The 24,685-nt window shown below is 42.8% G+C and overlaps 1 protein-coding gene across 1 annotated transcript in view; it reads left to right on the top strand.

Moving 5' to 3' along the window:
- Positions 1-18,523, top strand: part of DHX33 (DEAH-box helicase 33) — a 34,448-nt gene extending 15,925 nt beyond the window's left edge. Inside the window, exons 3-12 of the mRNA XM_044284788.1 lie at positions 1,358-1,585; positions 3,174-3,344; positions 4,286-4,471; positions 4,622-4,733; positions 6,680-6,839; positions 9,256-9,344; positions 9,998-10,125; positions 12,286-12,489; positions 14,161-14,247; positions 15,764-18,523. Of these exons, the coding sequence (XP_044140723.1) occupies positions 1,358-1,585; positions 3,174-3,344; positions 4,286-4,471; positions 4,622-4,733; positions 6,680-6,839; positions 9,256-9,344; positions 9,998-10,125; positions 12,286-12,489; positions 14,161-14,247; positions 15,764-16,072 (1,674 nt within the window). The 3' untranslated portion in view covers positions 16,073-18,523. The remainder of the gene's footprint in view (positions 1-1,357; positions 1,586-3,173; positions 3,345-4,285; positions 4,472-4,621; positions 4,734-6,679; positions 6,840-9,255; positions 9,345-9,997; positions 10,126-12,285; positions 12,490-14,160; positions 14,248-15,763) is intronic.
- Positions 18,524-24,685: the final 6,162 nt, after the last annotated feature.

Here is a 24,685-nt window from a genome sequence, read left to right as displayed (position 1 = left end):
TTGTCCTTAATTGCGGAAAAGAATAGAACATGTTCTATTTTTTTTTTTTTCTGGCGCCACGGACCGAAAGATCGGCGGCGCGCTCCAGAAATGCAGTTGCGGAGAGCACATAGTGTGCTCTCCGCATCCATTCCGTCCCCATAGAGAATGAATGGGTCCGCACCCGTTCCGCAATTTGCGGAACGGATGTGGACCCATTATTATGGACGTGTGAATGGAGCCTTCAGGTCATACAAGACCTTTGAGTGACATTTACCATCATATTTTTTGCTGACGTTTTAGCCCCAGTTACAGGAGGAATACAGCCCCCAGAGACATTGTACAAGGTTGTTCAACCTCACTGTAACTCTGAGCTGGTTCTGCAGGCACCTGGCCCCCGGTGATCACATGATAACTAGGATCAGAGCAAGAAGTGTCATGGCTGCTTCCTGATCTGTACATACAGCGCTCATTCAGTGCTGTGTATGCAGCCATGGAGAAGACAGGAATGGTAAAAAAAAAAATCTTTTCCTTCTGTATGGTGAACCCCGCTGCCACAGACAGTGGCCCATCTCTCCTACAGCTGAATGATTGAAGCTGCTAAGTCTGCATGGACATTCAGAAGCATCCTTGAAAAGTTAGGCCTCTTTCACATGTTCGTAGATTGCATGCGGATCCGTTGAATTTAATGTGATGGGTCATCAATATCTGATCGGCAAGGATCCGACACCCGGCACCCCTGCTGATCAGCTGTTTGAAGAGGAGGCAGCTCTACATGTGAGTGTCGTTTCCTGTTCATTACACTGCAATTCATCTCGGAAGTGCAATGTCATTACAAGTACTCGCTTCATTCACTTGAACAGAACGAGTACTTGTAATTACAAGTACTCGTTCTGTTCAAGTGAATGAAGCGAGTACTTGTGATGACATTGCACTTCCGAGATGAATTGCAGTGTAATGAACAGTATAATGAAATTACACTACACCGCCGCTCCATAGGATATGACGTGTAGTGTAATAACCAGGGAGCGCCACCTCCTCTTCATACAGCTGATTGGCAGGGGTGCCAGGTGTTGAACCTCCGCCGATCTATACTGATGACCTATTCTAATCATAGGTCATCAATATATATGGCAGGACAAACCTTGTAAATATGGACGTCCTGTACGTTTCTAGTCTATGGGTGTTCCAGAAGTGATTAAAGCAGGGACTGTATATAGACTTCTGTTATGCCTTTTTATTGTAATGCATTCTTGTTGTTCTGCTGAATGACCATGGTATCGGTCAGACGTCTTCTTCCGCACTGTCACTTCACAACAGCCAAGGTGGGGAGGTTGTGTTCATCCCAAGTTAGATCATTGTGTGTTTCTATTGGCAGGTGGGTTACACTGTACGTTTTGAAGATGTTACATCCGAAGAGACCAAAATAAAGTTCCTCACTGATGGTATGCTGCTTCGTGAGGCAATAGGAGACCCACTTCTGCGCAGGTATAGTGTGGTCATCCTGGATGAGGCTCATGAGAGGACAGTGCACACTGATGTTCTGTTTGGAGTTGTCAAAACGGCGCAAAAAAAGAGAAAGGAGCTTGGAAAGTTACCGTTAAAGGTAATCTCACAAATACTTGTTAAAAAATGGAAATTGCTAGTCATGTTCTCTGTAGATTTCCAAAATGTATATTACCCTAAGTCATGTTCTCTGTTGTGTTGGTCTGTGTATGCCCCATAGAAGTAAATAGAGTGGTGGATAGACATGCACATTACCACTCCATTCAGAGTGTGGGCCCCTAGTTTTCAGGATCGTAGGAGTCCCAATGGTCAGACCTCCCACGAACCAATATTCATCAAATATCCTGTGGATAGGTGTTGAATAATTTTCAGGGTCACTTACGATGGCTATCCCTGTGCCCTCTCTACTACAAAGAGACAAGATGGGCACCACAAGTACTGAAAGTGGAGTGCCAGTTAGCATGTCACAAGTCCATCTTATTTTGGGTACGTTTACACAAAATTTTATATTGCTATAAAATCTGGATGTTTCTTCCCAGTGTATTGCCCAGAGTGAAATTTGCATGAAAAATCTTGTGAAGAATTTACATGCTACAGATTAAGGCTAGGTCTTCACGACGACATTTGTTGCACTGATGTCGTGCAACAATTTTTATAATGATGGTCTTGCACCGCGACATGCGACCTACTGCGAAATGGACTGTCGCATGTCGCAGTGCGACACCATAGACTATCATTATAAAAATTGTAGCGCGACATTGGTGGGACATCAATGTCGCGCCACACATGTTGCAGTGTAGTTGTCCCCTATGTATCATGCGACACATGTCGTTGTGTAGACCTAGCCTTAAAATCCACACCGTATGTTAATTTTCATACTGATAATTTTTTCGCAGCATGTGAATACATAGTAACATAGTTTATAAGGCTGAAGAAAGACATCTGTCCATCCAGTTCAGCCTTTTATCTTGCAAGTTCATTCAGAGGAAGGGAAAAAAAACTGTAAGGTAGAGGCCAATTTTCCTCACACTATGGGGAAAAAAATCCTTCAAATCAGGCAATCAGAATAACTCCTTGGATCAACAACCCCTCTCTAGTAACTATAACATGCAATCGTGAAATGTGTCTGGCTAGCTTTACTCAGTGCTCACTGCAATGGAGAGATAGTGGCTTTACTAAAATTGGACTTTAACCACCTAACAGTTCTGCCCAAGCTCTGCTCGTGCTTTGAGAAAAGGACTTAACAGTTCAGCATGAGCAGAGCTTGGGCAAAAGGGTAAGGGGGGGGGGGGTGCTGTTTTAAATGCTCATATCACAGGATTGGTAGCAGATAGAAATGTAGCGTTTCAAGCTTTCAAACAAGACCAGAATCACAGCATTATCTCCACTACATCAGTAGATATAACTTTTAGAAATTGAGTCGGGAGTGAAAACAGTGAAGCCAGCTTTACTTTCTAACAACTATATCTTCCGATGTAGTGGAGCTAATGATGTGAATGCTTGGAATGTCCACTTTCAAACAAGACCATGCCCATACTTGTAGCTGCTACCAATCCTGTGATATGAACATCTAAAACAGCCCTCTCCTCTTCAGTCTGGAGAAGGGAGGGAGGGAGGGCAGTTGTGGAGCAGACAGCATGCTGTGGCAATATATGTAACATATCCAAACTTCCCCTCACTCCTGACAGGTTATCATCATGTCAGCCACAATGGATGTGGATCTCTTTTCTCAATATTTCAATGGAGCCCCAGTTCTTTACTTGGAAGGTCGACAGCATCCTATCCAGGTTTTCTATACCAAGCAACCTCAAAGTGATTATCTTCAAGCTGCCCTGGTTACAGTTTTTCAAATCCATCAGGTAATGTGCAAAGTGACAGAATGCTCCATAGGAAATATTTGACTACTTCTTGAGTAGAAAAAGGCTTTCTGATTCAGTTTTACTTAAAGGGTCACTGAGCGTTCACATAACTTTTGCTATCTCGTAGCGACATATCAAAGGATTTGATCAGTGGTGATCTGAGTGCTGAAACCCCCACTGATCTCTAGAACGAGGAAAGAGAAGCTCTTAGTGTGGTCTCTCTTTCCGCAGCAGAAGTGGAATCTTAGACTTTGTATTGAGCCTGTCCCCTGCAGTGAGGAGAGAGACGGCTCTGTGTGAATGATTCACACTCTTCGTTCTGGTGATCGGTGGGAGTCTCAGCACTCAGACGCCCACCAATGAAAACCTTTGATTTGTCGCTACACGTTAAAAGGTTTCTACCACCAGAAATACTGTTATGTAGCTGACTGACATGCGCCCATGTCAGTACTACATAACAGTATGTTTTTGACATTTCTCCCTGCAGCCGTTTTGGTAAAATACACACTTTGATAATATGCTAATGAGCCTCTAGGTGCTATGTGGGCGTAGATTCAGCTCCTAGAGGCTCCGTCTACTCTTTAACCCACCCAGGTCCTCTGTTCTGCCCGCCTTGCTCCTCTTGATTGATGTCCAAGTTCCATGCATCGTTGAGGAAATCACGCGCCTGCGCCGTTCACTTCTATATTTGGCGCAGGGACAGTGAGTGAAGGCCGCGCTCCTGGTGCCGGCTTCCTCGCGGTGACTTAGTCGGCGCAGACTAGGGGGGGAGCTGGCACCAGGAGCGCGGCCTTCACTCACTGCGCCTGCGCCGAATACAGAAGTGGAACTTGGACAGTGTTGGAAAATGTTAGCTCTAATGAGATGGTTTTCTTTCTCTGGAAATTGCTTTTTGCATACAGGTTTTACTGTAATCCATGCATTTTTTTTTTACTCTGTAGGAGGCACCAGCATCTCATGACATTCTAGTGTTCCTGACTGGTCAGGAAGAAATTGAGGCAATGACAAAGACATGCAGAGACATAGCAAAACACCTCCCAGATGGCTGTCCCCAGATGACTGTAATGCCACTTTATGCCTCTCTACCACATTTTCAACAGCTACGTGTATTCCAAAATGCCCCAAAGGTAAGTGTTGCAGAGAATTCTCTTACACCAGTGTCCCCAGTGCTTGAATAAAGAGTTACAGTATCATTGAGTAATTATAGATACTGTGTAAGCACATACAGTACTCTTTTCAGTGAACACCAGAAGAAGCATTATGTTTTTATTTTTCAGGATCATCGCAAGGTTATTCTTTCGACCAATATTGCTGAGACTTCCATCACCATAACAGGGATCAAATATGTAATAGATACTGGCATGGTGAAAGCAAAGAAGTATAACCCTGGTATGTGTTCGCTTTTATAAGTAGCATGCTAATTTGCTTAAAGGGATTCTGTCATCAGAATTTAGGCCTATAAGCTAAACATATGGCGAGGTCCCTACTAATACACAGAATCCTAAAGTGACCTTATCAAATGCGCCTGTGGCTCTATAATCATATAAAACAGGTTTATATAACCTGTCACTCATGTCACAAATGTGTCCAATGGGATGTCTCACGATGTAGGGTGCCCGGCTGCAGCCATCTCCTTTCGGTGCCCAGCGCCGCCCTCTGAATTGAAATCGCCTCCCTCCCTTTCATTAGAGCCGCCTACCTCAGTTCATCGCTGCCTCTCTGACGTCCGCTCTCCTCAGCCAGATCGCACGGGCGCATCAGGTTATACCTAGTGCGCACGCGTGGGGACTCCTGGCAGCGGCCTCGTTGTGCGCATGTGCCTGCCGGGCACCCTGCATCGTGAGACGTCCCCTTGGACACATTTGTGACGTGAGTAACAGGTTATATAAACCTGTTTTATATGATTATAGAGCCACAGGCGCATTTGATAAGGTCACTTTAGGATTCTGTGTATTAGTAGGGACCTTGCCATATGTTTAGCTTATAGGCCTAAATTCTGATGACAGAATCCCTTTAAGACTAAGTACCTTGTAGATTCCCTTAAAAAAAGCCATAGAAAACCCTCTGAAAAATATTTTCACTTCCAGGGAGCCTCTACTGCTATTCATGCTACAAGTAAGCTTGGTGTATGGGCAGGGAATTTTGCGATCCTTATTGTAGATGTCTTCTTGCTGTGTTCTGGAGAGCCCTTGATCAGAGCTCACGGAACCCTGGGGTTCTTGGGAACTCTGGGTAATACTGGTCCAGGTTCTCAACTTGTGCTACATGTACACCACTGGGTACATGCCATGTCTATAGGAAGTTCTCCCAGAGTGTTCAAGCTAGGACTTTAGCAGGTACAGCATTATCATTGCCATGGGGTTACTTGGCTCAGAGATATTAAGAAACACTGGTTTAGAGGACTTGGGGTTCATTTATTAATTATCTATAAATACTCCTATATTAGGTGTATTTCTGACACAGATTGCTGAGCAATCTGCAACTTATCCCCGCTCGCTCATGCCAGGTCTAAAAAAGTGGACGTGGCAGAGGAGGGGCCCGTCTCCTTCATCATTTTCTATGCCTGTTTTAGACGTAGAAAATGGTCTAGATGTAAGCCAGCTAGGAAGCATGTCTAGCCCTGTCAATCAAGGGTAGGGGGACTGTGCAGAGCACAGGGGGTGTTACAGAGCAGTGCTCAGAATATTCAGCCCGCCTCAAAGTACTTCACATTCTCAGTGGCATATGAATAAAAATGCAGATATCTCTGCCGCTGTTTATCGTACAGACAAAAGAAAGGTACAGTTTTAATCAGCATGATGAGTCCTACCAGGCAGTAATGGGATTGATCCTGGTGACAGAGCCTCTTTAAAGGGAACCTGTCACCGGGATTTTGTGTAGAGAGCGGAGGACATGGGTTGCTAGATGGCCGCTAGCACATCCGTAATACCCAGTTCCCATAGCTTTGTGTGCTTTTATTGTGTAAAAATTAAAAAAAATTGATACATGTGCAGGTGAGATAAGTCCTGTACGTGAGATGAGTCAGGGACAGGACTCATCTCGGGGTAATTTGCATATGTATCAAATCGTTTTTTTTTTTTACACAATAAAAGCACATAGAGCTATGGGGACTGGGTATTGCGGAAGTGCTAGCGGCCATCTAGCAACCCATGTCCTCGGCTCTATACCCAAAATCCCGGTGACAGGTTCCCTTTAAAGATTCATTCCTTTCTTTTCTTTTCTTTTCTAAAAACTATTGTTGCAGGAACTTCTGTCCCATCCCATATGGAGTAGAGTGCTGAGTGCTCCTTATCTGGTAATTTTCTGACATTCGGTTCATTGCAATTTCCCCTTAGAAAGTGGTCTTGAGGTTCTGGCAGTGCAGCGGGTATCCAAAGCCCAGGCATGGCAAAGAACTGGAAGAGCAGGTAGAGAAGATAGTGGCATATGTTACAGACTCTACACTGAGGATGAGTTTGAGAAGCTTGAGAAAATGACCATACCAGAGATACAGAGGTAAGTAGTAAAGTTTTTCAATGCCTAAAGGGCACTTTACATGGGAATTGAACAGATCATCGCTAACGCTCATAGTAACGTAATAAACAAGCAAAACGGTCTTTCATTAGGTAACTTAATAGTTTGTGGAACACAAAAAATCTTTGTTTCCCGGTAGAAGATCGTGCTATGTAAACACGATCTGCTGCCGTTAAACAACGAGGCTGTATCGGGAAGAGCGATGGATTAGTGATCGCTCTTCCCCATACTCTGGGGGAGCTGGAGGAGATCGGTGCATGTAAATACAGTGCTCTCCTCTGCTAGTGATAAGCAAATTGTTGCGAAGTAATGCTTCCTTCCCAACAATCTGCTGTACAGGGACCATTACACCCTAATTCTAATCTAAGTGATAACACAAAGTGAACATTTTTATAATTTTAACATCTCCTAAAACTTTAAGGCCAGCTGATGCAGACAATGATTAATCCCATGTCTTCTGTTTCTTCACATCTCATTGAGTTGGACTATGTTTTTGTGGTCTGGGTTCTAGTGGTTGGATTTCCACCAATTTCAATTTACACTTTTAATTGATTTACACTCATTGACAAAAAAAATGTGTGAGTGATTGCAATATTAGAGCGAAATGATAAGTTTATTGGGGAAAATTTTATAACTGAAAAGAGGCTCTAGTACTCTACTGGGTCGCCTCTAGCCTGGATACAAGATGATATGCGGTTGGAAATGGAGGCACACAAATGCTTTATGGTATCCTGCGGCACAAGATGTTCGCAGCAGATCAAGCATAATTGTAGGTTGCCGAAGCTGGTATCACGGCTGGTCCCATAAATGCTCGATGTGCAATAAATCTGGCAACCGGGGCAGGCCAAATAAGTGTTTCAGTCTGGCGGAGACATTCCTGACAAACTCTTGATGTGTGTGATCGAGCGCTGAAAAATGCCAGTTGGTAGCCCTGCCATGAGAGAAAACACATGTGGCTTCAGGATGTCCTGCACATATCACTGAGCTGTTGGTGCCCTCACATACCCTCTGCATCCAGCGCTTCCTAACTTCTTGGTCAGAACGTCCTAAATATGGGCAAGTCATTGAAATGACCATCCTGCTTCTCTCAGTCCATCGATGTGCCCCCTCTCAAAGTCTGTCATGAAGGCAGCGGGGAAGCACTTTTACACTCTCTTGTGGCGAGGCCCAGTGTCTAATCAGGCCACACATATAATCGGACATAAATGCATGACAAGTTTTGCTATGTTCACACCACCGGTAACCTGACACGACAGGTTGTTCCGGGAGAGAACAGCCTGCCGGAGGTCACTGATCCACATTGCCGGATACTGCTGTTCATCGTCAGACCCCATACACTATAATGGGATCCAGCCGTTTTCTGATATGAATGCCGGGTTTTGTCCAGACAAAAAGCTTTGCATACAATGCCATGGCAGAAAGCGGCCGGATCCAATTATAGTCTATTGGGTCTGCTAGTGAAGGGCAGTATTCAGTAATGGCGAATCCGGGAAACTCCAGCAGACTGTTCTCTTCGGGAACAACGTGTTGGATCAGATTACCGGTGATGTGAACATGGCCTTAATCAAATCGGTTGTAAAGAAATCCTCTCAGCATCTGGCTTTATATACCAAGTCATTTCTCTCTTACTGTATGTTTCAGTATTTCATGCTGTTAGTTACCATTTTTGTGACGTTTTGATTTATCTTTAAAGAGGACCTTTCACCTGGAAAAACAATGTGAACTAAGTATCCTGACATATACAGCGGCGCCCAGGGATCTCACTGCACTTACTATCATCCCCGGGCGGCGCTCCGTTCTCCCGTTATGCCATCCGGTATCTTCGCTCTGTAAGTTATTGTAGGCGGTGTCTGCCCTTGTCCTGTGGGCGTCTCCTTCTCCTAGGCTGCAGTGCTGGCCAATCGCAGCGCACAGCTCATAGCCTGGGAGGTTTTTTTCTCCCAGGCTGTGAGCTGTGCGCTGCGATTGGCCAGCGCTGCAGCCTAGGAGAAGGAGACGCCCACAGGACAAGGGCAGACACCGCCTACAATAACTTACAGAGCGAAGGTACCGGATGGCATAACGGGAGAACGGAGCGCCGCCCGGGGATGATAGTAAGTGCAGTGAGATCTCCGGGCGCCGCTCTACATGTCAGCATACTTAGTTCACATTGTTTTTACAAGTGAAAGGTCCTCTTTAAATCAATAAAAGATTAAACAACCTGTGCTACCTGCTAAAGAGCCGTTTATTTAAAAAAATAGCCTTGGTATTAAGATGTTATGTTACAATTTTACTGCTTTTATCTAACACGTAAGGTAGCTATTGAAAGTTACATGACAATGTTAAAAAATATATTAACCTATATTTTTTTTATATTATATTTTAAGTTACATTTGTGTTTTAAAAATGTTTCATGCAGGTGTAATCTGACCAGCGTGGTGCTGCAGCTTCTTGTCTTGAGAGTCCCTAACATCCTCACCTTTGATTTTGTATCAAAACCCTCACCAGGTATGGGCACATACTAACAGGTTTTAGAAAAGGTAAAACTGAATTTTCAGCATTCTTTAGTTTTCAACTCTCCTCAAAACTTGCTGTTTTAAAGTGACATCCTGGTATTGATGTTTTTTTTAGGATAGGGCATTAATTTGATCGGTGGGGATCCGACTCCCAAAACACCCACCAATTAGCAGAATGAAGGAACCTCAGTGCACAGCATAAAGGTGCATGAGGCCTTGCGTTTTATATTGTTTCTTTTGGATTCCGTATGAATCTGACAGAGGATGTAATTATGGCATGCTGTCTGTACCACTTCTTCTCAATCATTTTCTACCGGTGCCTCACCAGCTTAAACATAGAGAAGTCTCACCTTTTGTTTGTGGCAAAAGCTTAGAAAATTCCTTCAATTTGTAATAATTGTTGTATCCTGAATCCAGTAAAACATATAAAAAAAACACAAAAGGATTGAATTATGTTTCTAAACAATAGATTGGTGCAGCCAGAGAAAGATATGTGCGTCCTATACCCATTTCCTGCCAAACTACGTCTTCAGATGCTCCTCACTAGCCAAGCCCTCCTCACAGATTGAGAACCACGGGTGTATACAATTTGAAATGCATTAGGCTTACAGAATTTTACTTCTAATGCAACCCATATTTCTTCAGATTCCATACAGGCTGCCATTGAGCAGTTGGATCTGCTTGGTGCTGTGGAAAGAAAGGAAGATCAGATCATTCTTACACCGTTAGGGAAGAAAATGGCTGCTTTTCCTTTGGAGCCTAAGTTTTCAAAGGTAAATATTTGCTTCTTAAAAAGAGAATGTTACTATATTTGCATATATGGTATCACTAAAATGTGTTAGTAGCATGCATAGAATGCCTCACTTGGTTGCTCGTATCTTTCCTGGTGCCTTAGGCCCCTTTCACACGGGCGAGTATTCCGTGCGGGTGCAATGCGTGATGTGAACGCATTGCACCCGCACTGAATCCTGACCCATTCATTTCTATGGGGCTGTACACACGAGCGGTGATTTTCACGCATCACATGTGCGTTGCGTGAAAATCGCAGCATGCTCTATATTGTGCGTTTTCCACGCAACGCAGGCCCCATAGAAGTGAATGGGGCTGCGTGAAAATCGCAAGCATCCGCAAGCAAGTGCGGATGCGGTGTGCAATTTTCACACACGGTTGCTAGGTGACGATCGGGATGGAGACTCGATCATTATTATTTTCCGTTATAACATGGTATAAGGGAAAATAATAGCATTCTTAATACAGAATGCATAGTACAATAGCGCTGGAGGGGTTAAAAAAAATATATAATTAACTCGCCTTAATCCACTTGATCGCGCAGCCCGGCTTCTCTTCTGTCTTCTTCTTTGCTGTGTGCAGGAACAGGACCTGTGGTGACGTCACTCCGGTCATCACATGATCCATCAGAATGGTAAAAGATCATGTGATGACCGGAGTGACGTCACCAAAGGTCGAGCTGCGCGATCAAGTGGATTAAGGTGAGTTAAAAAAAATTTAACCCTCCAGCACTATTGTACTTTGCATTCTGTATTCAGAATGCTATTATTATTTTCCCTTATAACCATGTTATAAGGGAAAATAATACAATCTACAGAACACCGATCCCAAGCCCGAACTTCTGTGAAGAAGTTTGGGTACCAAACATGTCGATTTTTCTCACGCGCTTGCAAAACGCATTACAATGTTTTGCACTCGCGCTGAAAAATCGTGCATGTTCCTGCAACGCACCCGCACCTTTTCCCGCAATGCCCGTGTGAAAGAGGCCTTACACTGAATGTCCACACTTGATATTTTTTCTTTTCCTAATGTATCTTGTTAATGATTGGAGCAGTGTTTTTTCTAGGACAACCCCTTTAAAAACAAACTACATACTAGCATACAGTGACCTTGATGATAACACACTATGTAGATGGCTCCCAAAGAAATTAAGTCACAGAATTTCAGACCTAAAAACACCATAATGATGACAGGTGGAGATTCACTTTCAGCTGGCTATAGGCAGACAGTTAAATAAATGTTAGGATTTTGTTTCCAGTAAGTGTCACTTGTTTGTAAAGAGGCTTACATGAAAATATATTTCTCATGGAGAATCATTCATGTAGTAGGAAATAGACCTATATCCATTTAGTCAGTCCCTTGGTCTTTAAAGGGAGTCTTTCATATAAACTGACCATTATAGAACACTAACACCATGATCTGCATTATAGTCCCCATATTGGAATGCTACTTACCGTATAGAAGTCCGTCGATTATTTTTGCTAAAAAACACTATTATTCAAAATGTTAATTAGGTTCTGAAGGTGCCCAGTGGCAGCGTTCAAGCGGCCGGTGCCCAGGCCCCTCATCGCTTTTCATATGAAACCCCTCCCCTTTCACCCCTCTGGCCTGCCCTAGGTTCTTCTGAAATCCAGCGCCGTTCACAAGATTCGCCGCGCCTGCGCACTTTATTCCTTATTATGGGAAGAGGCACAAGGCCGGCTAGATGTACGGGGCGGCACATGCACATTAAACGCTCTTGTGCCTCTCCATCATAATTGGGAATGAAGTACGCAGGCGCGGCAAATCTTGTGAACGGTGCTGGATTTCTGAAGAACCTAGGGCGGGCCAGAGGAGTGAAAGGGGAGGGGTTTCATATGAAAAGCGACGGGGGGCCTGGGCACTGGCCGCTTGAACGCCGCCCCAGGGCACCTTCATAACCTAATTAACATATTAAATAAGTGTTTTGTAGCGAAAATAATCGACGGACAGCTATACGGTAAGTTGCATTTCAAAATGGGGACTATAATGCAGATCATGGTGTTAGTGTTCTATAATGGTCAGTTTAGGTGAAAGACTCCCTTTTAACTGTTCTCAAGTATTGGAGAACCAATGAGAAATTTAATTGGCCATTATTAAAATTACTTTTTTTTTTTTTCTTGCAGACTATCCTCATTTCCCCAAAATTCCACTGTACAGAGGAGATCCTGACTATTTTAGCACTGTTGTCTGTGGACAGTGTTCTTCATAATCCAGCTGCCAAACGAGATGAAGTACAAGCAGCACGCAAGAAGTTCATTTCTAGTGAGGGCGATCATATCACCTTACTCAACATCCACCGAGCATTCAAAAACCTGGGTAAAAATAAGGCAAGTTCTACTGATATTACTTTTGTGGCATGTCCTCAACCAGGGGGTCCACTTATTCTGGCTCCGAGAATGTGAGATAGGGTTCTAGGAAATCAGGATCTGCCATAAATGCTTGACAGGGTTTGTGTCCCTTTTCTAGTCCGTATACGTTTATACAAAGAGGACTACGTTTCAAGATATTTCTCATGGAAAAGGATTCATGTACTGGGAAGTTGACCCACATGTATTTTTCTGAGGCAGTTGTAAAGCTGTATGATGATAACTTCTGCCACTAATTTTTTTTTGAAGCAGGAATGATATAAAATACCCTGACAGATGGCAGATTTAAACAGGGTGGTGGTAAAAAGACAGACCATCAGGTCTCTTGGAGGAGTGTATGACTGATCACCTCCAATGACCAGCTGTTTGAAGAGGAGGCAGCGCTTGTGTGACTGCCTTTTCCTCTTCAACATTACACTGCACGTCATCTTGGCGGTGCGGGGTGATCGCTTGTACAGCTCCACTGCTCCACCGCTACATGCGAGACGATGTGCAGTGTAATGTTGAAGAGGAAGCATTGCTCGCACGAACACCGCCATCTCTTCAAACAGCTGATTGGCAGGGATGCCAGGAGTCAGACCCCCGCCGGTCTGGGGATAGGTCATCACTATCCACTGCACAACCCCTTTAAGGTCCTGGGGGACAGGATGAGGGGTTTGCAGTGTGGAAGAATATAATAGCAGATAGCGGTTGGTCGTTCTGGAGCAAAGCTTAAAAAAAAAAAGGCTGAAAATTTGTGCTAGAGCCTGCTTATGCTACTTTCACACTAGCGTTTTAGTTTCCTGGTATGAGATCCGTCATAGGGGCTCAGTACCGAAAAAAACGCTTCATTTTTGTCCCCCATTCATTGTCAATAGGGACAAAACTGAACAGAACGGAATGCTCCAAAATGCATTCCGTTACGTTCCCAGACCAGAGAGCAAACCACAACATGTTGTAGTTTGCGTTCCGTCCTGGGATGCGGAGCAAGACGGATCTGGCATGACCCCCAATGCAAGTCAATGGGGACAGATCCATTTTCTCTGACACAATTGAAAACTGATCCGTCCTCCATTGACTTTCAATGAAGTTCATAATGGATCCGTCTTGGCTATGTTAAAGATAATACAACCGGATGCGTCCATAACGGATACAGATAGTTGTATTATCGGTAACGGAAGCGTTTTTGCTGAACCCTGCTGGATCCAGTAAAAACGCTAGTGTGAAAGTAGCCTTATTTTGTGGAAAATACAGGATACAGGTAAGGATGCATTCACACAACGGAAAGTGCTTTGCGTTCTGCAAGTTACGCATCCGCAAAACAAGGATACTGGCCATGTGCGTTCTCCATTTTGCAGACCGCACATGGCCAGTGCTATATAGAGAAAGCCTATTCTTGTCTGTGATTGCGGATTGTTTGTGGGGCCACGGAATGGAACAACAGATGTGGACAGCACACCTTGTGCGATCTGCATCTTTTGCGGCCCTATTGAAATGATGGGTCCACACCCGTTCCGCAATTTTGCGGACTCATTTATACAGTTGTGTGAATGCACCCTAACATTGATATCAGGAATACAGTTATTGACCAGTACACACAGGTCTGGAGCGATAGATACACAGAGAAAATATATCTGCTTTATTTTGTTGCAGGAGTGGTGCAGAGAGAATTTTATTAACGGCAGAAATATGGTGCTGGTTTCAGAGGTCCGTGCTCAGCTCAGAGACATTTGTATAAAGGTATTGTTGTTCTTTTTCTTTTCTTTCCCCCCCCCCCCCCAACTTCTCTTAATAGGGTTTTCTGGGCTTCACATACTGATGTTCTATCCTCAGGATATATCATTTATACCAGATTGTGGGGTCCCAGGAGTTGGCTGTACAAAAAAGCCACGGTACTTCTAACCCTAACCCCTCTTCATAGGCGATATGGCATCACATTCATCGATCACGTGGCCTAGGCGCAGCTCAGCATCATTTAAGTGAAAAGTGTTGAGCTGCAGTACCAAGCACTGCCAGTATCAAATGTACGGCTCTGTGCTTGTTAAGCTGCGAGGAGGCTGCGGTTCTCACTGGAGCTGATCAGTAGGGGTGCCAGGAGTGGGACCTAACCAATCTTATTTTGATGACCTATCCTAAGGTCAGGTCATTAATATGTAAATCCTATAAAACCTGTTTAAAGCCCTCTGTTGTAAGATAGAAGTATTATAAACGTATAAATGGTTAAAGGGGTTGTCCCATGATGAACAGTTATTCCCTATCCACAGGACATGGGATAAGTGTCTGATCGTCTGGGAACCCCCAGTTTCGGACCTCTGCTGATCAGGTATAATTCCCTGTCCTATGATAGAGGATAAGGGTTTGTCATGAGACAATCCCTTTAGATTAGGGAGTTCTACGGTCTTGCTTTATTCCAGTTCCAGAACCAGATTTGGAAATGAATGACTGTATAATGTGCCTGGAAGGAACATTGTGAAGAATGCCCTCTCCGTCACCTGCTCTCAGCCAATCAGCTTTTTTAAGAAAATTCCTGGTAATGCTGATTAGCTGAGAAAAGCCCTAATGTATTTTTCAGCTGGATCCCATGCACAGTATGCATTATATCTCCCCTGGCAGTTCTGGAAGCTATATAGTCAGAACTCGTGTCACTTAGGCTACTTTAACACTGGCGTTTCTGGGTCCGCCTGTGAGATGCGTTTCAGGGCTCTCACAAGCAGCCCAAAATTGGATCAGTTCAGCCCCAATGCATTCTGAATGTATAAGGATCCATTCAGAATGCATCAGTTTGGCTGTGTTTGGTCTCTATTGCGTTTTTTAGACTGTCACTTAAACGCAGCTTGCAGCGTTTTGGTGACCGTCTGACTATGCGGAGCCAAACGGATCCATCCTGACTTACAATGTAAGTCAATAGGGACGGATCAGTTTTTCTCTGACACAATATGGTGCAATTGAAAACGGATCCGCCTCCCATTGACTTTCAATGGAAGTCAAGATCCGTTTGACTTAGACTTTTTTTTTTTATGAATAATGCAAACGGATCTGTTATGAACGGATACAAGCATTTGCATTATTGGTGCGGATCCGTCTGTGCAGATACAAGACGGATCTGCACCAAACGCGATTTGTGAAAGTAGCTTTACTAGTTTATCCCTTTATGGCCTTATAAATGCTTTTCTTTAAAACCTGTTTGTCTAATGATGTGACCTGCCTTGTTACACAGCATCCATCTAATATCAGTTTGTATATATTTCTAAAACAGATGTCAATGCCAATAGAGTCCTCAAGAACAGATACGCGCAATATCCGGCAGTGCTTAGCTCATGGCCTGTTTATGAATGCAGCAGAGCTTCAACCCGATGGAACGTACACCACTGTTGAGACGCACCAACCTGTGTCTATACACCCCTCATCCGTTCTTTTCCACTGCAAGCCAGCGTGTGTCATTTACAATGAACTTCTTCATACTTCCAAGTGCTATATGAGAGACTTGTGTGTTGTGGATGCCGACTGGCTGTTTGAGGCAGCACCAGAATATTTCAGGAGGAAATTAAAATCTGCAAAGAACTGAAAAGCAACTCTATTGCGTTTTATTGTGTGCTAAATGGGATTTTGCTACAGTGGTCTACCACTGCTTAATTATGTACCTATTCCTATAGGAACTGGACTGACAGATTATGTTATAAAAATGTTTTTTATATTCTTATTCTAAAGGGTTAACATTCAACTTTCAGGTTAATCTTATCTTTTTGGCTGCTGGACAAATCATCCATATAGCTGACCTCAACCTTTGGACATTTTTGGGCTAGGACCACATGCTGATACTGGCTGGCATGCCTGTCATTGACTAGAGATTGCTGTGTACCAGTGCAGAGATTGGATTGAAAGGTGCTTTGACTCCAAAATAACAAAAAATTCCAATACTGCAGGATTTTTTGCGTTTTTTGGACTCAGTCAGGCTACCTTATCACTTGCGCTGTTATCCAATTCAGTGGCTGAACTGTTACACAATGATGTTTTGTCGTGCGATGTGTCATTCCCAAGAGCACCATGTATTCCCAGTCTTACTTTACACCTCATTTAGATCTATGTAATGTTGAGTGTAGCTGACCATACACATTAGATGAATAAGGACAAGCCAACCATCTAATGTGTATGGGGTGTTTTGGATTCTCAAACCTTGTTCATCAGATGGTTTAACCTTGTGTACACTTTGTGCTGATGCTTTAGTTTGCTCTTCTCTTGGTGACATGTTCCTTCAGTTGCTGAGACCCAAGTGATCAACCTTGGCGATGAGCATCCCTTAATTTCTATATGGATGTATTTGTTACTATCTGCAATGTACAGTCAGAGGGAGAAGTGTTGCCATCCTTTAGAAGAAATAAAATCCAAGAGGGAGATGGCACTTCATTGTCCCGGTGGGATCTGCTATCAGTAAACACCTCTCACATAGAGCCATAATCTGCAGGATGAAACAACTTGCCTTTATTATATTGTCTCTGTAAATATAGTTTTATGTCTGATACAATTTCTCAGAACATGTCTCTTATAGTTAAAGGGATATGCCTTGTACAGGGTCGGAAGAGGTTGGTGCATGACTTCTGCCTTTGGAGTTTGGCTCATGAAGAAGGCATAACATAGAGTATTTTTTCCAGGAGGATTAATTTTAAGAACTCCAGTAAAGAAGCTGAAGCCATAGATTAGGCAGAATTAAGGGACTGATGAGTGCCTGAAACTCATGCTTGGATAAAGTAGAGTTCCCCTTCCACCTCTCTTTCCTGTAGTATTTTTGTCTTTATCATGCTGTTATCCATAGTAGAATACTGAATATTAGCAGGCATAAGTATTAAAGCCAATAGCCAATACAAACTGCAAATATAAAGTCAGCACTGCATGGCATGTTAGAGTAGAAGATATAATGAGGATGCTGTGATAGGCAATACGTCATAGCATGTAATATGCCTTATAACTTCTTTTCCACATTCTTCAGTATCCATCAGGTTCAAAGGCCTGCCTTCCACCATGGCAGGTATACAGCCACCCTTTTACGTCTGGGCAATACAATAGACTATTTTTAAGAAGTGTTTGTAAAGTGAGAATGTGTGCCTTTTAATGATCAAGCCGATGATTTTAACAAAGGTTGCTCAGGGATGTGCACCATGGGATTCTCTGAGGGTCTTAAAACACAGGAGTCTCATTTGTAGGTTTCCGTTTGTCAGCTGATGGTTTCACACGCGTTTTTTGTTTTTTTAAAAAGAAAAATGCCCTTTTTTTCCTGACAGTTTTTCATGCAGTCTTTAGAGCAAAAGTCAAAGTGGATTCAAAAGGAAATATAAAGAAAGGATTTATACGTCTCCTTCTTGAAGATTGGAGTTGATGCAGTGTACTTCTTCTTGCCAGATCCATTTGTGGCTTTGACTCAAAAAACTACATCAAAACTGCAGAGGTTTGAAAAAAACTGTGAAACCACCCATCTGACATTTGTAATTGACATGATGTCAGCCTTGGATTATGCCAAGCTTCATATTTTTTAATATTTTTTTTAAATTGATGGCCTATCCAATTGGCGGGGCGGGCAAACTCCTGGCACCCATGCCGATAAGCTTTTTTGAAGAGACCACATCACTCATACAAGTACTGGCTTCTTTTAATTGTTTGCAACAGCAGCGTCATTCACCTCAATGGGACAGAGAAGTTCCATTGAAGTGAATGGGACAGAGAAGTTCCATTGAAGTGAATGGGACAGAGAAGTTCCATTGAAGTGAATGGGACAGAGAAGTTCCATTGAAGTGAATGGGACAGAGAAGTTCCATTGAAGTGAATGGGACAGAGAAGTTCCATTGAAGTGAATGGGACAGAGAAGTTCCATTGAAGTGAATGGGACAGAGAAGCTGCAGTTGCGACAGCCAGCAGATAAACAATTAAGAGAAGGTTGCCTCATATAAGCGCTGCAATCTTTTCAAACGGCTGATCGCGGGGGGGAAGCCTGGAGTAGGCCCCCCCCCCCCCCCCTACTTTTGAGGATAGGTCGTAGATATGGAAAAAAAAAAAGGGAATTCCTCACATTGAACAAGGTGTCTGAGCTGCAGGCAGCATGTTATAGAGCAGGAGGAGCTGAGCAGACAGATATATAGTTTTATGGGAAAAGAGTCATCATAACTTGTATTTTATTCATTTGAATTCCTGCTCATTCTGGGCTTTGAAGTCTAGGAGGCGGTCCTACCAGTGACTGACAGCTATCTCTGTATACACAGTCATAGAGGGAAGGCAGTCAGTGACTGACAGCTATCTCTGTGTACACAGTCATGGAGGGAAGGCTGTCAGTCACTGATGGGACCAAATCCTTTCTTCAGTCAGTGACTGACAGCTATCTCTGTATACACAGTCATAGAGGGAAGGCTGTCATCACTGATAGGACCGAATCCTTGTCTTCAGTCAGTGACTGACAGCTATCTCTGTATACACAGTCATAGAGGGAAGGCTGTCAGTCACTGATGGGACCGAATCCTTGTCTTCAGTCAGTGACTGACAGCTATCTCTGTATACACAGTCATAGAGGGAAGGCGGTCAGTCACTGATAGGACCGAATCCTTGTCTTCAGTCAGTGATTGATAGCTATCTCTGTATACACAATCATAGAGGGAAGGCTGTCAGTCACTGATAGGACCGAATCCTTGTCTTCAGTCAGTGAGTGACAGCTATCTCTGTATACACAGTTATAGAGGGAAGGCGGTCAGTCACTGATAGGACCGAATCCTTGTCTTCAGTCAGTGACTGACAGCTATCTCTGTGTACACAGTCATAGAGGGAAGGCTGTCATCACTGATAGGACCGAATCCTTGTCTTCAGTCAGTGATTGACAGCTATCTCTGTATACACAATCATAGAGGGAAGGCGATCAGTCACTGATAAGACCGAATCCTTGTCTTCAGTCAGTGACTGACAGCTATCTCTGTGTACACAGTCATAGAGTGAAGGCCGTCTGTCACTGATAGGACCGAATCCTTGTCTTCAGTCAGTGATTGACAGCTATCTCTGTATACACAGTCATAGAGGGAAGGCTGTCAGTCACTGATAGGACCGAATCCTTGTCTTCAGTCAGTGATTGACAGCTATCTCTGTATACACAATCATAGAGGGAAGGCGATCAGTCACTGATAAGACCGAATCCTTGTCTTCAGTCAGTGACTGACAGCTATCTCTGTGTACACAGTCATAGAGTGAAGGCCGTCTGTCACTGATAGGACCGAATCCTTGTCTTCAAAGCCCAGAATGAGCAGTATGCTGCCTGCCACTCAGGGACCATGTTTAACATGACCGGTTCCCTTTAAAGTTGGGCACCAACAATTTTGTTGTTTGTATAAATGCACTTTTTTTGTAGATTGGTGCTGCAAGGGGATTGTTGTTTTCATTATGTTCTATTAATACCAACTAGAACCAACTGCAGTATAGATTTTTGTGTGCATTTTAATTAAATTTGTATACAAATACACGTGTGTGTGTGTGTGTGTGTGTATATATATATATATATATATATATATATATATATATATATATATATATATATATATATAATGTGTGTGAGAGAGTCTGAACTTTAAACACTCTTTATGACACCTTGCTAATGTACTAGATGCTAAGTACCAAACATATCTCTGTACAGTATGTTGTAATGTAATTTAGCTACAACAGATTATACAAGCACAATAATAATTTCGGTTGATACGATTGTAGTATGTTTGGAGGGAAAAGGCATATATGTATATAGGTACAAGTTTTAACTTAGGAACTATTTCCCTGAAATAAATAAAAGAATCAAACCCTGGTACATACAAGTTCTTCAGATATTTTGTATTTATTTTTTGGCACCACCTTTAGCAGTAATGATTGCCTAAGAATAATTTGGCATCTATGTACTGTGCTACTTTGGTGTTGTTTTTATGGCTGAACTACTTTTTAGTTTCTCCACCCCATGTACAGTGAGTTCTGTCATTATTCTGTAGAAGTGTTTTTTTTTTTGTTTTTTTTTTCCAATCGGATTATGCCTCTGGATAACCCATATACTGTGATGTAGTTGAGGACAGCCAGGAAAGTTCTGACCATTGCCTTCTTGCATTGTATGGATGGGGAGACAGCGGCCCTGGAAGGTTTATATAGCCCATAAAGGAGCAGCCAAGGGTCTTCTAAGCATTTGGGGTAAAATATGATGAGATTCGGAGATTTATGTGCCACAACAATACAGTTTAGGACCTGGCTGGGCTGGAGAGAGGAGTAGGTTAGAGTAAGTGACTGCCTAGGATACAACAAGCAGGAATGGGAGTGGAATTTAATTGGACCCATGTCCCAGCTCTATAACTACCAACCTGCCATAAGCACTGCTGGGCTTGAGACCACCATGCCAGTTGCAGGCATAGGATCAGCAGCATAAGGGGCCACCCCCTTACCTAGTAATACAATAACCGACCAACAGCACTCATTGGTTGTTAGACTGACCAATACATATTGACATTAGTGAAGAGCTTACTGGTCAAGGAGAGTCATCATTTATCTGTTTTTATTAGAAATTAGATATACCGGTATACAATAAAAATACAATTCTTCAATAAATGAATTTCTGTTTTTCTTTAATTATCCTCTTCCTAACCCCGAGGAGTAATTCCTACCCATACCCCCCAACCCATTCTCTCTAGACAGTGAAGAAATGTAATAAATATAAAATCTCCTTTTCCTATTCAAACATAATAAATAATCCTTTTCCCTTTTATCCCCCTTTTAATAACAAAACCTTTTTACACTTAGAGATTATAAAGTTCTCCTAGACCTTCCATAATACCTTTTATGTTTCTGCCTTTTATTTTGTCTATTATTCCAACACTTCTCCATAGATCTATTCATATTTATAACAGATATCCATTCCTGAATAGTTCGAATCTCAGGGCACGTCCATCTTCTTGTCGTAAGCAAGCGTTCATAGAAAGAACATTTATATATCATTTGTGCTTTCATCCCTTCAAGGTCTTTAAGATATCACTGGGCCTCGCAGCAAAACATATTTATAGCTCCCAGTGAGATTTCTGACAAATTTGAAACATTTTTTTCTTTTGAGTGAAATGTTACTGCCTCACCCTCTTTACCTGATTTCCATGCTGGGCAAAGTGGAACCAATGCTTTATTAACCACTTCCTGACCGCCCATTGACTATAAACATCCTGGGCGGTAGGGTTTATCGCTGAATGGACATTCTGGAACCTCTATTCAGAAATCAGTCAGTGACCACAGTGCACCCCAGAGAAAAGGCAGGAACTGTTCCTGGGTGCCCCTGCCTTCTGGATCGCTGTATACACAGCAGTGAACGAGCGCTATGTATGCAGGTCAGGAAGCGATGTTCCGTGTCGTGTGGTGGCCCAGTGATCGCCAGCCTGGAACAACGCAGGAGCTGTTGGGTCTTCCACAGACCACGATCAGCCCTGCAGTGAGGCTGTACAGCACTGTATATGTGGTACAGCCTCTCTGGGGGCTGTATTCCACCTGTAACTGGGGCAATTATGTCAGCCCCAGTTACAGGAGAAATCAAAAGTAAGAAATAAAAATGTTAAGTTGAATGTCCCCCAGAGGGCCAACAAGTGCTAAGCATCTCTGGGAACTCCTTCAAGACTGTTGGAAGACCATTTCAGGTGACTACCTCTTGAAGCTTATCAAGAGAATGCCAAGAGTGTGCAAAGCAGTAATCAAAGTAAAAGGTGGCTACTTTGAAGAACCTAGAATATGACATATTTTCAGTTGTTTCACACTTTTTTGTTATGTATATAATTCCACATGTGTTAATTCATAGTTTTGATGCCTTCAGTGTGAATCTACAATTTTCATAGTCATGAAAATAAAGAAAACTCTTTAAATATCTCGGCAAAAGACAACTTTTCCCTTTTTTTTTTTATACAAAGTTGGCATTTGACCAAGATATTTATCTCACCCAGCATGGGTATATGTAAAATGACACCCCAAAACACATTCCACAACTTCCTGAGTACGGCGATACCACATGTGTGACACTTTTTTGCAGCCTAGTTGGGCAAAGGGGCCCACATTCCAAAGAGCACCTTTCGGATTTCACGGGCCATTTTTTACAGATTTTGATTTCAAACTACTTCGCACGCATTTGGGCCCCTAAAATGCCAGGGCAGTATAACTACCCCACAAGTGACCCCATTTTGGAAAGAAGACACCCCAAGGTATTTCGTGATGGGCATAGTGAGTTCATGGAAGTTTTTATTTTTTGTCACAAGTTAGTGGAATATGAGACTTTGTAAGAAATATTTTTTTTCATTTTCCGCTAACTTGTGACAAAAAATAAAAACTTCCATGAACTCACTATTCCCATCACGAAATACCTTGGGGTGTCTTCTTTCCAAAATGGGGTCACTTGTGGGGTAGTTATGTTAGTTTGAAATCAAAATCTGTAAAAAATGCCCTGGAATGTGGGCCCATTTTGCCACCTAGGCTGCAAAAAAGTGTCACACATGTGGTATCGCCGTACTCCGAAGAAGTAGGGCAATGTGTTTTGGGGTGTCTTTTTACATATACCCATGCTGGATGAGAGAAATATCTCGGCAAAAGACAACTTTTCCCATTTTTTTTTTTTATACAAAGTTGGCATTTGACCAAGATATTTATCTTTTTATTTTTTGTCACAAGTTAGTGGATTATGAGACTTTGTAAGAAAAAATAAAAATAAAAAAATCATCATTTTCCGCTAACTTGTGACAAAAAATAAAAAATTCGAGGAACTCTCCATGCCCCTCACGGAATACCTTGGGGTGTCTTCTTTCCAAAATGGGGTCGCTTGTGGGGTAGTTATACTGCCCTGGCATTTTAGGGGCCCTGATGCGTGAGAAGTAGTTTGAAATCAAAATCTGTAAAAAATGCAGTGAAATCCGAAAGGTGCTCTTTGGAATGTGGGTACATTTGCCCACCTAGGCTGCAAAAAAGTGTCACACATGTGGTATCGTCGTACTCAGAAGAAGTAGGGCAATGTGTTTTAGGGTGTCTTTTTACATATACCCATGCTGGGTGAGAGATCTCTTTCTGAAATTTGAGGAAGGAATCCTGTTCTCCCAGCCTTACTGTAGAGAACAAAACTATTATATGCAGCCAATTGAATTAAATATACAGACACCTTCTTATACCAGCGTCTGGTGCGCCGGGAAACTAAATAGGGAGCCAACATCTGGTCATTGAAGTCCACCCCTCCCATGAGCGAATTATAGTCGTGGACACAGGGGCTTTTCAATGACACTGGTTGCTCGTTCAATTTGTATTGTCGTGTCTGCGTGAATGGAGGAGAGCATGTAAACGTCACGCTTGTCTCTCCATTTCACCGCGAGCAGTTCTTCATTACACAAGGCAGCCCTCTCCCCCCTTGCAAGACGGGTGGTAACGAGCTGTTGGGGGAAGGCCCGGGCGTTCTAGGAACAAATGCCTGAAGAGGGGCACACTTGTGTAGAAATTGTCCACATAAAGATGGTACCCCTTGCCAAATAAGGGTGACACCAAGTCCCAGACTGTCTTCCCACTGCTCCCCAGGTAGTCAGGGCAACCGACCGGCTCCAGGGTCTGATCTTTACCCTCATAGATCCGAAATTTGTGGGTATAGCCTGTGGCCCTTTCACAGAGCTTATACAATTTGACCCCATACACAGCATGCCATTACTAGGCATGGCTGTGATGGCTTCTGCAGCCTTTCAACAAGCTTTATTAACCACCTCAGCTCCCCTAGCTTAAACCCCCTTTATGACCTGACCATTTTTTACAATTCTGCACTACACTACTTTCACAGGTTTATTGCTCGGTCATACAACTTACCACCCAAATGAATTTTACTTCCTTTTTTTCTCACTAATAGAGCTTTCATTTGGTGGTATTTCATTGCTGCTGACGTTTTTACTTTTTTTGCTATTAATCGAAATTTACAGATTTTTTTGCAAAAAAGATGACATTTTTCACTTTCAGTTGTAATATTTTTCAAATAAAACTACATTTCTACATAAACTTTTCTCTAAATTTATTGTTCTACATGTCTTTGATAAAAAAATGCAATAAGTGTATATTTATTGGTTTGCGCAAAAGTTATAGCATTTACAAACTATGGTACAAAAATTAGAATTTCCGCATTTTGAAGCAACTCTGA

This window comes from Bufo gargarizans, chromosome 3, assembly GCF_014858855.1.
Source record: "Bufo gargarizans isolate SCDJY-AF-19 chromosome 3, ASM1485885v1, whole genome shotgun sequence".
NCBI classification, from domain to species: Eukaryota; Metazoa; Chordata; class Amphibia; order Anura; family Bufonidae; genus Bufo; species Bufo gargarizans.
This window is presented reverse-complemented; position numbering and strand designations above follow the sequence as displayed.